This window comes from Haemorhous mexicanus, chromosome 27 (assembly GCF_027477595.1).
Source record: "Haemorhous mexicanus isolate bHaeMex1 chromosome 27, bHaeMex1.pri, whole genome shotgun sequence".
NCBI lineage: Eukaryota > Metazoa > Chordata > Aves > Passeriformes > Fringillidae > Haemorhous > Haemorhous mexicanus.
The window spans coordinates 3,756,231-3,769,528 of NC_082367.1; the positions used below are offsets into that span (position 1 = coordinate 3,756,231).

At 58.7% G+C, this 13,298-nt stretch overlaps 1 protein-coding gene across 1 annotated transcript in view; it reads left to right on the plus strand.

The window, feature by feature from the left end:
* Positions 1-13,298, plus strand: part of COL8A2 (collagen type VIII alpha 2 chain) — a 29,559-nt gene that overhangs the window by 8,903 nt on the left and 7,358 nt on the right. The window contains exon 2 of the mRNA XM_059868493.1: positions 11,328-11,518. Within this exon, the coding sequence (XP_059724476.1) occupies positions 11,344-11,518 (175 nt within the window). The 5' untranslated portion in view covers positions 11,328-11,343. The remainder of the gene's footprint in view (positions 1-11,327; positions 11,519-13,298) is intronic.

Genomic DNA, 13,298 nt, shown 5'->3' on the forward strand with positions numbered 1-13,298 from the left:
TCTCTTCCTTTGGGCATGATCAGCATCCCCCGCACTGGGGGCAGCATTTGGGATCCCACTGGCATCCCCCACCTGCTCCAAAGGGCCCCTGCACAGCTAGCACACAAAGGGCAGCTGCGTGAATGCCGTGGCATTCTGGAGCCCGGCCCCGGGGCCGTGGTGTCGGGGCACGGCCACCTCGGGCCACCAGGGCCCGGCGCTGCAGCCGGAGCATCCTTGGCCCGCTCGGCGCTGCCACCCGCAGGGATGCTGCTGGCTCTGTTTGTTTTGGCTTTTTCCTGCATGTGAGGGGCTGGAGCTGCGCAGGAGCCAGTGGGTTAATAAATGAAAGCGTCGGACACCTCTCTGGGTGGTGCTGAAAGCTCCTGAGTTAGCCGCACCGCCCTGACACAGAGCATGTGGCTGCCGCGTTCGGGACACACCCGGGGCTCTTCCCTCTTCCCGACCCCGTTCTGGCCGCTCCTGCACAACAATCCCTGTGTCCCCCTCCCAGCCCCACTGCACCCACCCCTCCTGAAGTGCTGGGACACCCTGCCCTGGCCAGCTGGGATGGATCCCTGCTCCCACCAGCCTCCTAACGGGACATATTCCCCAGACCTGGCTGGGCTCTGTTCCTCGCTGGCCCCACAGCGAGGAGCAGTGTCCAGCCGTGGGCAGCAGGCACAGCCATGCCCAGAGATGAGTTTGCCACAGGGGCTGGGTGCGAGAGCATCCCTAGGGCACCACACAGAGGGGACATTGGCTGCCACCAAGTAGCCCCTTGGCCATCTCTGGTTGCTGAAGAACCGGGAGGAGAGTGAACCTTAGCACTCCACCTCCGGCACCGTGCTGGCGGCGCTGGGCTGGTGCGGGCAGCAGTGGCCGGAGGCCGTGGGACACTGGCCTTGCACGGAATTTCCTTTCCATTGGCTCATCAGGACCATGGTCCGGCCCTGGCAGAGCCCGGCGGGGGCCGTGGGAAGGGGCAGCCCTGACTTCCCAACAAAAGGAGCCGGGCAGTGGGCAGGAGACAGTGCCGGGAGCCAAGAGCAGGGGCAGGACCCGTGCAGGGCTCCTCGAAGCAGCCGCCTCCGCTCTCCGCTCACCGCTGCCCGCAGTGCCCGGGATGGGGGCGGCCGCAGCCCCCGGTGCCTCCCTTGGGGCAAAGGCCAGCACAGATGGGGGCTCCTGGCGCCCAGCCCCGACCACAGCCCTCCTCCCTCCGCGCCCCCGCCATTCCACCCAGGGCCTGACATTTCAACGCGCCGAGCCTTCGGAAAACAGCATTTTAAAGCTCTTGCTGTAAAAGCGGTGGAAAATGTCCGTGGGCTTGTGCGGGAAGGCTCCCGGGAGCGGCCACGCCGTGGGCGTGCCGGGCGCTGGCTGAGCCCTGCCGGGGCAGCTGGGCTGGGTGGGATCCTGCGGAGCCCCACGTCTCTCTGAGACACCCCTGCAGTCACAGCCAGCGCTGCTCATCCCGGTGGTTTCTGGAGCAGGGCTGAGGCTGGTGCTGCCTGTCCCCTCGAGACACTGAGGGGACTGTCACCTCACCGTTCCCTGGCATTGCCTCCTGCCATCCCTGCCTCCAGAGCTTTTCCTGTGCTCTTCCCACACCAACTCCAGGCTGAAAGCTGAAGGGTTCCTTGGGCTCTTTTCTCTTCTGTTTTTCAGGGTTTTTTTATGGTTGTCCTCTAGAAAAATTGGCTGAATAGGTCAATTTGATTTTCTCCCCATATTTCATTGCTCAGAAATGCCAGGCCAGTGTGGCAGTGTGGCACCTGTAGCAGATCCCCAGTGCCTGCCCAAACTGGGGCTGCCACTTCCTAGAAGGCAACAACATGCCCCAGGTTGGGTCTGATCCCCTGGATCAGGTCTGATCCCCAGGTTTGGATCTTTTCCCAGACCTGGGTCTGTCCCGGGGATCTGGGTCTGCAACTAACACGGGGAAATGATTGGCATAACACTTGGGGTCCCTTGGGCTCAGTAACCGTGCCAGCCCCCTCCTGAGCACCTTGGCAGCCTCCTGGCACCTGTGCCCAAACAAGGGGGTGCCCCCTTGCCAAGGCAGGGGGTCCTGGCCAGGCTCACTGGCAGGAGGAGACCCTCTGGGCAGTGGGTCCCGAGTGGAGACCGAGGGAGGTTCCCACATGACACAGCCTGGGGGAGAACTCGCAGGGAGCTGAGTGCTTTTCCAGCTCCAAGCCCAAACAAAAGGTTTTGTAATAAGTGTCTCCCTGTCCTCGGGTTCAGGGTCCGGCTTTGTGCCCTGGTGCTTCCGAATGGGAACATCTGAATGTAGCAGATGGGAGCACAGGGGGGCAAAATCAGGGACTGACCCTGAGGGACCAGACCTGATCCCATTCTCAGTCCCCTGGGACACTGCAGGAACACAGAGACAGCCCTGAGCACCACTGGCTGTGTGTCCATCCTGGCCAGCGTCTCTAACAGAAACAAATGAGTCCTACTAAGAAAATATTCCAGATATTCTGCACTGCTTTCCACTGGTGCTGGAGCTCCAAGTCCCCAGTTTTGCTTGGCAAAGGGTCAATGGTAACAGCGACGCCCAAGGCAGATGCTCTGGAGCTGTGAAGGTCACTGGCTCCTCTGGGCCTTTCTTAGCCAGCTCCCAGCACTGCCCCAGCTTCTCCTTCCTCCATCCTGCATCCAGAAGTGGTTTTTCCTCTGGGATGATCTGGGACACATGAAATCCATACCATTTCCCTCTGGGCTGCCCTGTCCAGGTCTGGTTGCTCTGCAGGTGCTGCATGCCCTGGGCAGGGCAGAGCTGCCTGGTGGTGTCCCAGTGGGAGGAGAAGAGCAGTGGGGGATGAACACAATTTTGGGTGTGGGGGTCCAGGTAAGGAGGGTGATCTGGAACCCTTTGAAGCAAATTCAATGGGATGCTTGATTGAACTGGAAATTTGGAGCCTGGAAAGGAGAGTGTGGCTTTGGGTCGTGGCACAGTAGTGATAAATGATACTGAAAGAGGGTTAATGACAGGAATTATGCACGTGGGGACACTGAGTGGCACCTCATGGTCCCCAGGACATGTCACCCAGCTGTCCAGGACTGGTGCTGTCCTGTGGGACTCTGCTGCCTCTGCACAGGCTCCTGTGGCATGGGGGTTTGGTGTAATCCTCAGGAAAGCAGGGCCACTGGAATTCCCTGTGAGGCTGTCGACTCTAAGACAAAGGAAATGTGGAAACTTAAAAAAAAAAAAAAAAAAAAAAAGTAGAAATTTCAAATTGAAAAATCAAAGCAGCTGATTCAGCAATGGTGAAACATCTTGTGACAGCATCAGGCAAATTATTTCCAAACAAAATTCTGGGAAAAAATCAGCTTGATTTTGCACAACCCACAACTGTCCCAATGGAAGGGCACAGGGGGGTTGTCCATTGGGATGGGGGCGTGGAGCCCCATGGTGCTGTGGGGCCTCAGGAGAACAGCCTGGCAGAGAGGATGCCCCCTAAAATGGAGACTGCAGGGCACAGGGGAAATCTGAAATCCAGCCAGGAGCATGAGGCTGTGCCAGACAGGAGCGTGGGATATGGGAGTGTCTTGTCAGAGTTTCCACTGAGCACCTCGGGCTGGCTGGGGTCTCACATCAGCTCACAGAAATTAAATTAAATTAAATAAGATAAATACTGCCTGAAACGTGCACTCCGTCCCTTTCCCTGGGTGTGGAAATGGGGAAGCAGCTGCACATGGCTGCCGTGCCAGGAGTGCTCCTTTATGGTGCATGGCCTTGGGGGCAGCAGGGGATGGGGATGGGGATGGGGATGGGGATGGGGATGGGGATGGGGATGGGGATGGGGGTAGAAATGGTGAAGAGAGGGGTATGATGAGGGGATGGCGAGGGGATGGAGAAGCCGATGCTGGCGCGGGGCCGCGATTTACCGAGGCGAAGGCAGGACCGAGGCACCGCCCCGGCAGGTAACCCCATCCCCCAGCGCCGCCCGCCAGGGAGGGACGCAGCCGAGGCTCCCGCTCCTGAAATTTATTTTAATGTAAACCTAGCTGTAAGGCAGCTTTTTCTCATTTTTAAACTATTTCATATCAATCCTTGGCCTGACATTTGTTTTCTTTGAGTGCGGTGGGGAGCGCGGTCGGCATTGCTGAGGATATCTCCTCTGGAATCTTGGCAGAGGCGGCTCCCTATCTTTGAAGAAACGGCAAATGCAAAACAGAAGGCCGATATTAGAGAAGCATAAACAATATTTTTTTCCCCCGTTAACCCCAGGAAAGGCGCAGGGGCCGGCTCGGCGACACGGTGCCGAGGGGACGCCGACCCTCCCCGGCCACACGGCACCTGCCCGGGCTGACCCCAGGCAGGGACACCGCAGCCCCGCTCCGGGCAGGTCCTGTCACCTGCCTTGTCCCCAGGGGCTGTGACCGACCCGGCGGGACAGGGAGCGGTGGCAGCGGGAGGGGTTGCAGTGGCTGGGGAGGGGCTGGTGGAGCCGGGGGTGCCCCATCCAGGGTCTTGCCCTGTTGTGGGTCAGGAGCCGAGCTCTGGAGTCTCCCCCGAGGAGATGCAGCTCCGAGGGTGAAGCGGGTGCCACCGGGTGATTTGTCAGAGGGGTTTGTGGAGGATAACCGCGGGGAGGATGTGCGGGAGGGATGATGCCCGGGCGGGCAGGCACAGGCAGCAGGGCTGGAACCAGGCAGGCTCACCTGGGGGGTTGCTAAAAAGCTGGAAAAGGAGAGGAAATGGAGATCAAAGGACCCAACAAAACCAAAGAGACAGGATTTCAAACTCTGACGTTAAAATAAAATCACAGTTAGGCTAAACACTGCGAGGCAGGCTCCTGTCTGAGCAGCTGGGCAGGGATGGGGGATGTTCCTGGTGTTTCAGACAGGAGGAGATGTTTTCACAGCAATTCACACATTTGCTGTGGTACCTGGACAGGTGCTGAGGGAGGAGTGGAGAGTTCAGGTGGGAAAGCCACAGGGTGGGGACACTGTGGTGAGAATGCTGTGCCAGGGACTGAGCTGCTGACCAGTAGCACCAGCTGTCCTGGGGCACTGGGAGCTGCTGGCTCCATGCTGTCCCACTGCTCTGGAGCTTGTATTTACCACGGTGCGAGGCCAGCACCTCTTTTCCCTGGGAGAACAGGTGCTGCTGCTGAGGCTCCTTGTTGCATCCAGAGCCACTGAGGGCTCCCCAAATGCTGTTATGGGCTCCCACTGCATCCCCCTTAGCAGGGGTCCCCTTCCATGGGATGGGTGGGCAGGGCTGGAACAGCCACAGTTCTGCTGCCCCACATGTCCCAGCCTGCAGCCCCCCAAGGGGGGGAGCAGCTTCTTCCCTGCCCCAGAAAGCTCATTATAATCAATCCAGTGACCCCAGCACGAGGCTGGAAGTTTAAATGTCTGTGGTTGATGGCCACTTGCCTGCAAATTCCCTGGGATAGGAATCGCTCCCTGTGGGTCCCTCCAGGCTTAGCAGATTTCTTTGCAAAACACCCCTTTGCCTTAGAAAGTCATTTCTGCACAGGAGCAAGGTGGGTCTGACCTGCAGAAAACTCCAACTGCTTCCCACTGCTCCCACCAGGACTTACCTGTCCCCGGAGCAGGGCTGGCCCAGCCAGCACAGGGTCCTTGGAGAGTGATGCCCAAAGCTCCAGCAGCTCCCCGGGGCTCGCAGCCCCTGTCCTTCCTGTGGTGTCTGGGCAAATGCTCCACATCCCACACCAGGAGCCAGGCAAAAGTGTCTGTGCTTGGTCAGGGCCTGAACCTGGGTTCACAGAGCAGTTTGGACTCTGCACAGCCCCTGTGCAGTCCCCTGGAAAGGGGTTCCAGCCGAGGGGATAGAACCCTCCAACACCCTCAGCACCCTCATCCCTACTGCAGCCCAGTTCTGGCACTTGGCTACTGCTCTGCTCCTCCAGCCCTCAGGGACAGCGTCACTGCTGCCCCTGGGCAGGCCACCATCCCACTGGGAAGAGGAGGAGGAGGAGGAGAGGGGAAGAAGAAGGGAAGAAAAAAATGAATCCCCACAAAAATGTCTTCATAACAGGAAACGTCTCATAAAATACCTGTGGTTTGGCATGTGTGATTCGACTGGTCAAACTATGCACCTGGCAGGGAACCCTGCTATTAATGCTGCAGCTCTGGTATTTCAGTGGAGTGGAGGCTGGCGGGGGGGTGAGACCGGGGATTTGGGGTGCAGAAACTCCACTGGGGCCAGAGCAAGGGGGGACAGGTCCCTTGGGTCCCACTCACCTCCGCGGGCACCTCCCAGCTGTACACCAGTGAGGGAACTGCAGCACCCCAGGGATGCTGGGAGCCAGGCTGAGCCTTGCCCCAGGCAGGACCTGGTGTTCCTGCAGCTTCGAGCCAGGGTTTTCCACCCAGACCCAGACCCAGACCCCAGCCAGTACCAACCCGGGGGTGCCCGCCTGGCTCTCGGGTGCCCACCCTCCCGCAGGGATGCCCACAGCCCCACGCACACCCGCCGGGGCTGTGCCGCGCTGCCGAGGAGTTTTGACAGCTGGAGGTGAGGGATTAAGCCCTGAGCCGTGACCTGAGGCTGCGCTCCCGGCACACACGCCAGAGGTCACTAATCCGCTTGAGCTGAGCCCTGACCCGGCGGCCGAGGGATCAAGTGGTGGCACCGCCCCTGGGGTTGGCATCGCTGCAGGACCCCGGGTCCCCGGCTCCAGGAAGTGTGAGCTGTGGGCAGCTTGCACCACAGCCATGCCATGCCATGCCATGCCACGATCTGCTAGGCTGTGCCATGACGCACCATGCCATGCCATGCCATGCCATGCCATGCCATGCCATGCCATACCATACCATGCCATGCCATGCCATGCCATGCCACGCCACGCCACACCATGCCGATCCCGCTCCATTCAGGGCCGGGCATGGGCAATGTGTGCCGGAGCAGGTCCCTGCAGATGGGGTGGGTTGTTTTTTCATCGTCAAGGAAAATGTTTTCTTGTTCCCTGGGCTGCTGGCGGGCGAGGCTCCGGCTCCGGCTCCGGCAGCGCGTACAGCAGCCTTGGACGGGATCAGGTGTCATGCAGTTAAGGACAGGCTGGTGCCAAGTCTCCCCCGCGCTCCGGCGCTGCTCAGCCGAGCTGCTCCCTGATGCCTTTGGCTTTCGCAGCCCGGCCTGCGGAAACAACGTGCTGTTCTCCCTCTTCATAGCTCACTTTTCGTTTTTGACTCGGTTTATTATTATTTTTAAAGCATGTGTAGCGCAAAGCAAATCATCGACCTCCCGCTGGAGCCGGGCCAGCCCCGTGTTGGGCTTGGAAATCCTCCCTGCTTTATTTTTTATTGTAAATGACCGGAGGATGGAGCGGCTCGATGGGACACGGCGGCGGCCAAGCCGTGCTCCAGCCCACCCACACGCGCCGGCTGCTCCCGGTGCTTCCCTTTCCCTGCATCCCCCCACCCCGGGCCGGTGCCAGGAGCTTCCCACGGCTCCCCCCCAGCCCGGGGCCAGCTTCTGCCATGGTTTCCAGAGGTGGTGGCCGTGCCTTGTGATCCCAGGGCACAGAATGGGGACAGCAATGGGCATGGGGATGGGATGAGGCCTCATCGGTGAGCCTGGGCATGCAGTTGAAGTGCACCAAATTCCCCATCCTGCCTCATCCCTGAGCCTCTCTGTGGGGCTGGTGTGGCCTTGGGATGGATGTGGGGCCGGAGCTGGGGTGAGTGCCAGAGAGCACATGCTGTGCCCCAAACTGACCACGCTTTGACTGCCAGGTTTAAACAAGTTCCCCGTTGTGCCGACCTTCAGTCACAATGGCAGATCCCCCGTGGATCACATATATTGACTTAAAAAATAATTAGCCTCAAAGGGAGCAGGCGCGGGGCCGGCCAGGCCCTTCATTAATATTTAAGTAACAGGGGCCATAAATCAGCTGCAGCTCAGCCAACAGCCCTGGCTGTGTCCGTGGGGAAGCGGGGCCATGGTGTTCACAGAACATTGCCCAGTCCACAGGCATGGGAGTGCTGACATGGGCTCTGTGGGGAGAGTGGCACAGTGCGGGGGGCAGCAGCCCTCTTCCACTGGGAATGGCCAGGAGCACGCCAGGAACATGCTGGGAGCTCACCAGGCTGCCCAGCACAAGCCACCAGCAGTTCCGGAGCGACGGAGGCAGCACGGGCTGGTTGTTATCCTGCAAGAACAAGGTGACATTTCTTGTCTCTTTTCTCATGGTTTAAGTGTGAGATTTTTTCCCTGTTCCCAGTGCTTTCATGGCGTGCCAAGGGTTTTTAACACGTCTGCTCGCCGCCTGCCAGGGGAGCCGACACTCGCACCGTCAGCGTGGCGGCGGCGGCTCTGAAGCCGTGCCAGGGGTCTCGGGGCTGGGTCGGGGCCCTGCTCCCCCCAGAGCAGAGCAGTGGGGGATTGCCGGGCCCCATCCTGCTCCAGCATCCCCAGAGAACAGCATGGACCCCTCAAGTGCTGCCCCTGTATGAACCCTCCTGGCTCAGCAGCTCCTGCTGGGCTTGGCTTTGTGTCAAGGGATGGTTTTGGTGGCACTGGAGTGTGCTGGGGGGCTGGAGCTGCCCCTGAAGGACAGCAGTCTGGCTGGACAGTGCCCAGCCCGGTGGCTGCAGTGCCCAGGCACAGTGGAGTGAGCCAGGAGGGGCTACAACTGGGACCCCCAAAGCATCCCCCCTGCTCTAAGTGGGGAAAAAAATGAATCTCATGGGATTTCTGTTGGCCGTACAAAAGCAGGTTCTTGACCCCAGACCCCAGGAGGACAGGCAGGTGACCCCCAGGAGGATGGGCAGGTGACCCCTGTCTGTCTGTAGCCACCCCATACACATGATGGATCTGCCACCACTCACGACCTGCCAGGCGAGATGGGAGCATCGTGTGGCTGCTCCGTGTGATTAATTATCAGTTCATAACACAGGAGATTTCAAGCATGAAAGAGCCTCTCCACAAGCACGTTGTGCACACTTTATCCATCATATGAGACTCCAGATGTTTCCATTTCATTGTTATTAAATCACTGCCTGGAGAGCCTGGGTAGCAGGAGGCCTCCTGCCCCAGTGCTGGGCACGGCCGGGGGGGACAGCACAGCACCAGAGACCCCTTTTGTTGAGGGACATGTACCTGGGAGCTCAGGCCAGGCTCCCCCTGCTGCTCTGCAGAGACTGGGGCAGTTGGAATGACCCAGCTGAATCAAGGAGGTGACAGAGGACACAGAGGAGGGAACTCAGTTTCATATCCAATATACAATGAAACCTTGGTCAGATTCCCTTGTCCTCCCTCTCCCTTCCCTCTGGCTCACTTTTTCCTGAATCCCACATCTCTCCAAAGGCTGAGGTCTCACAGCAGGAGGATGCAATGCCCAGGAGCAAGGGGCTGAACCACCCCAGGTGCTGCTCCCATGGCAGCATCCTGAGAAAACAGCTCAGTGGAGGGGAGGAGCAGGGGTGAATCCAGCCCAGGTGGGAGAGGAGAGAGCTAGGAAGGGAGGGAGGTGAGATGGAGGCACAGGGGTCATACCAGGTAAGGAAAACAAGTAAATAGCTGATTCAGGGGTTTGTTCTCCTCTTTTATTTAACAGAAACTGTATTTTTACAGCTGCAATCCCTTAGAATGGGATTCTTTTCCCCTTAAACAAATCCTTGTAAAATAATGCTTCATAAAAAGAAGCGTTCCTCTCCTCGACCCTGAAGACAGAAAAACAATAATGCCGGCGAGGCCCCGGCCGTGCTGCCAAGGAGGCCAGGGGTGGCTGTCACCCGTGTCCCTGGCAGTGCCACCCACCCACAGCCACGGCTCAGGGTGCCACAGTGGGAATGGCACCGCTCCAGGCCCGTGGCACTGGTGGGATGGGCAGAGCAGAGTTCCCCTTCCAGCATCTGCCACAGCCACCTGCATCCTCACAGGGTCCATCGTGCTGCTAATGGCAGGGCCATCCCTGTCCCCTCCAGCCCTCAGCTGACTCCCAGACCATTTTCCAGGCACAAGAGCAGCTGTCAAGGCTGCCTCGTCCCTGGAGACTCCAAAAACCTGCCAAGCCCTTGTGGCATCAGGAACAATCCTGTGCCAGGGCTCCCTGCTCCCTTGACTTAATTTGCTTTAATTTTGTTTTAATTTGGGTTGTTTTTTCTCTAGGCTGCCGCTTTTTTTTTCACTGCTGCTTCAGCAAAAGCAATTCAGGAAATTCCGATGAAATCCCAGCATGCAGGAGCCCTGCCCCTGCTCCCTGGCAGGACAGGCCAGGAGCTTAATTCTCATTAATAACCACCACAGGTCAATTATTGCGAGAAGGAAGAAAAGCAGCAAAAAGCTCTTTGGCATCACGTGTTGTTTAAGCTTCCGAAAATAAATGTTCTTTGCAAATCAATCTGTTTGCAGCTCCGCACGTGGAGCTGACAGGGAGAGTTGCTGGAGGAAGAGAGTATTTATAAAGGGGGTTTATTTTAAATAAACAGGCACTTAAGGCTGAGGCTGCTGCTCCCATCCCTCGTCCTCTGCGAGAGTTCCCGGCGCTGCCCGCGAAGCGCCGCAGTTGAGCCACAAACGCAGCAAATCTCTGGTTCCCACCTTGTGGGTTTGGCCCAGCACCCACTCAGGAGGCTCAGCACCCACTCAGGAGGCTCAGCACCCATTTGGGAGGCTCAGCACCCGCTCGGGAGGCTCAGCACCCTTCCTGGCCCCCAGGGAATGCAGGACTTGGCAGTAGCAGCCTGTGCCTCCCACAGGGGCCGTGGCTCTTGTGAGAGGATCTCCTGCTCACTTGAGGGATGTGACAGAAATGCTGGGCTCAGTGGGCTGCAGGTCTCATCTGCCTTTTTTCCCACCTCTTATATTTGTTAAAAATGCATAAGGGATGTGAGAGCTGCCACAGACACTCAGGGCAGCTTCTGTAAGACTCCACTGGGCACCCCCATGGTTGGTCACAGTGCAAGATGAGGGAAGAGCCTCAAGCTGTGCCAGGGGAGGTTCAGGTTGGACATCAGAAAGAATTCCTCTGTGGAAAGGGCTGTCAGGCATTGGAATGGGCTGCCCAGTGGGAAGTGGTGGAGTCCCAATCCCTGGACATGTCTGAGGAACAACTAGATGTGGCACTCAGCGCTCTGGGCTAGTGGCAAGGTGGGGATCAGTCACAGGTTGAGCTCAATAGACCTCCAAGACCGTTTCCAATCCTCAGTGATTCTGGGATTCTATTCTATAAACTGTATTTACCGTGCATCTCCCAGCTCTGGTGTGTTGGGAAGGGCAACATCTTCAGGATATCTGCTCCACAAAAAGGCAAATTCAAGGGAGTCCCGCTCCTATGGGGATCATTGCCAAGCTCCCAGCTGGTCCTGGTGAAGGGGGGTGTGTACCCAATGTCACTGTTTCACTGTTGCTTTGTCTGCAGGAGCCGTGGGAGCAGGATGCTGCTGGACGTGGTGGCGCTGCCGGTGATGCTGGGCACGCTGGTGCTGGTGCTGGGCCCCGGCTCGGCGGCGGCAGGCGGCGTGGGGGGCTACGCTCAAGTCAAGTACATGCAGCCCATGGTGAAGGGACCCCTGGGACCCCCGTTCCGTGAAGGCAAAGGGCAGTACCTGGGTAAGGGATGCACTCTGTGGGACACGGGGCAGTGGGAAGGGGACGTGGCACCTACAGCCATTGGGCACTGGTCACCCTCTACCCTTCAGGCTCCTGGAAGCTGCCTGGTACGGCTGAGGGTGCTGCTGTCCAAAACACTTGGCCAAGCATGGCTGGATCATTTGGGTCTTTAACCCAGTGCAAAAGAACAGGGTGGACAAAGGTAGAGGCTCAGCAGGGAAGTGAAGCCCTTTGCTGGGGCTGGGACAGCACCTTGGTCTAGGAGCAAGGGCACACAGGGGACCCTTCAACCTCTGGCTCCTGCCCTCCTGCCCATCCCCAGCAGCAGGAGGCACAGAAGGCAGTGTCTGCACTGAAGGCAGAGGAGGCACCCGCTGTCTCTGCCTCTCCCTGCTGTTAAACCTGAGCTGTCCTGGCAAGACTTTTTCTACTCCTCCACCTATTCCGTTTCCCTGTCTGCATTTTGCACCAGCTGGGAAAGGAAAGAATGCCAAGGCTGGAGCTGAGACCCAGCCTGGCAAGGGAAGAGCAGAAGAGAGACATTTCCTCTCTTGAAGAGCAGCAACCAGAAACTCCAGACCTGTTAAATCGCTCCCCACTGAGTGATGCACCCCCAGAGGGACTGAGGCACCAGGGTCATTGCTCTGAACAGCTGGGGCTCAGAACCCCCAGCCTTCTGTAATCCCCTGTCCCCAGCTGCCCTTCTGCACCCACCCCAGAGCTGGCACCACCACGGGATGGGGCACTGCTGGGCTCAGGTATCCAGACCTGCCAGGTCAGTGCTTGGTCCTTGGGAAGAGCCACTGGAGCCTCCCCATGGGTTGTTACAGACCTGGACCTTCCCAGGAGCTGAAGTCTTGGCTCTGGGAGGAGAAACTGGAGGAGGCTGGGCCACCAGTGGCTGATTTACTGGAGGGCTGAATGGCTTATCAGGAGTTCAGCCCAGCACATGTGTCAGAAAACACACAGCAAAACCTGGAGCTGAAGTGTGCTACAAGCCCCCCCTCCCCACCCCCTTCCCAGCTGTTGTAAAGCTGCTCCCTGAATCCCAGCCAGAGCCAAAACCTTCCAGCGTAGCACAGGAACACTTCAGCTGCTGGTGGGACTGGATTCAAATCTCTCCCTGCTGTTCTCCCTTCTTTTTCCCCTTCTTCCTATGCATGGGAGTGACTTGTATTGCCTCTGAGCAATGCTGCCTATGGTGGGGAGAGCAGAGAGTGTGCCAGGCTGGGGCAAGGAGTGGTTTGGACAAGCTCTGCCAGGTTAGACCAGGCAGAGGGGACACTGAGGCAGGGCAGAGCACAAAGGTCCCTTGGACATTACTCCTCTAAAGCCCATGGGAAGGAGAGGACAGGTGGGGGACAGGAGAGAGTGGCACAGGGACAGCTGCAGCCCGAGCCACCGGCTGTGGGGCCGCACAGAGGCAGCTGGGGAAGCCGGTGCCTCCTGGATCCCACCGAGCTCCCATCTCTGCTTAACCTCTAATTTGGCAAGGAAAATCCCTGCTGGCCTTCTGCCCTGCTCGGGGAGCTCAGCTGACTCGCCGAGACGGCGCAGGGCTGTGCCGTGCCCCTGCGGGTTACCCCGACCCGGGGGGAGCTCTGCGGGGCCCCCCGGGCTGCCCCAGCCTGGCCGCGGGGCTGGGGGTTCCCTCCTGCCTCCAGGTGCCATCTGGTGAGTGACAGGTTTCCTCAGGGTGCCAGACACTTTTTCTCACCCAAAAATAGCTGCCCCAGAGCACAGAGGGAGCTCAGGGGAGGAGATGCTGCTAAATGCTGAA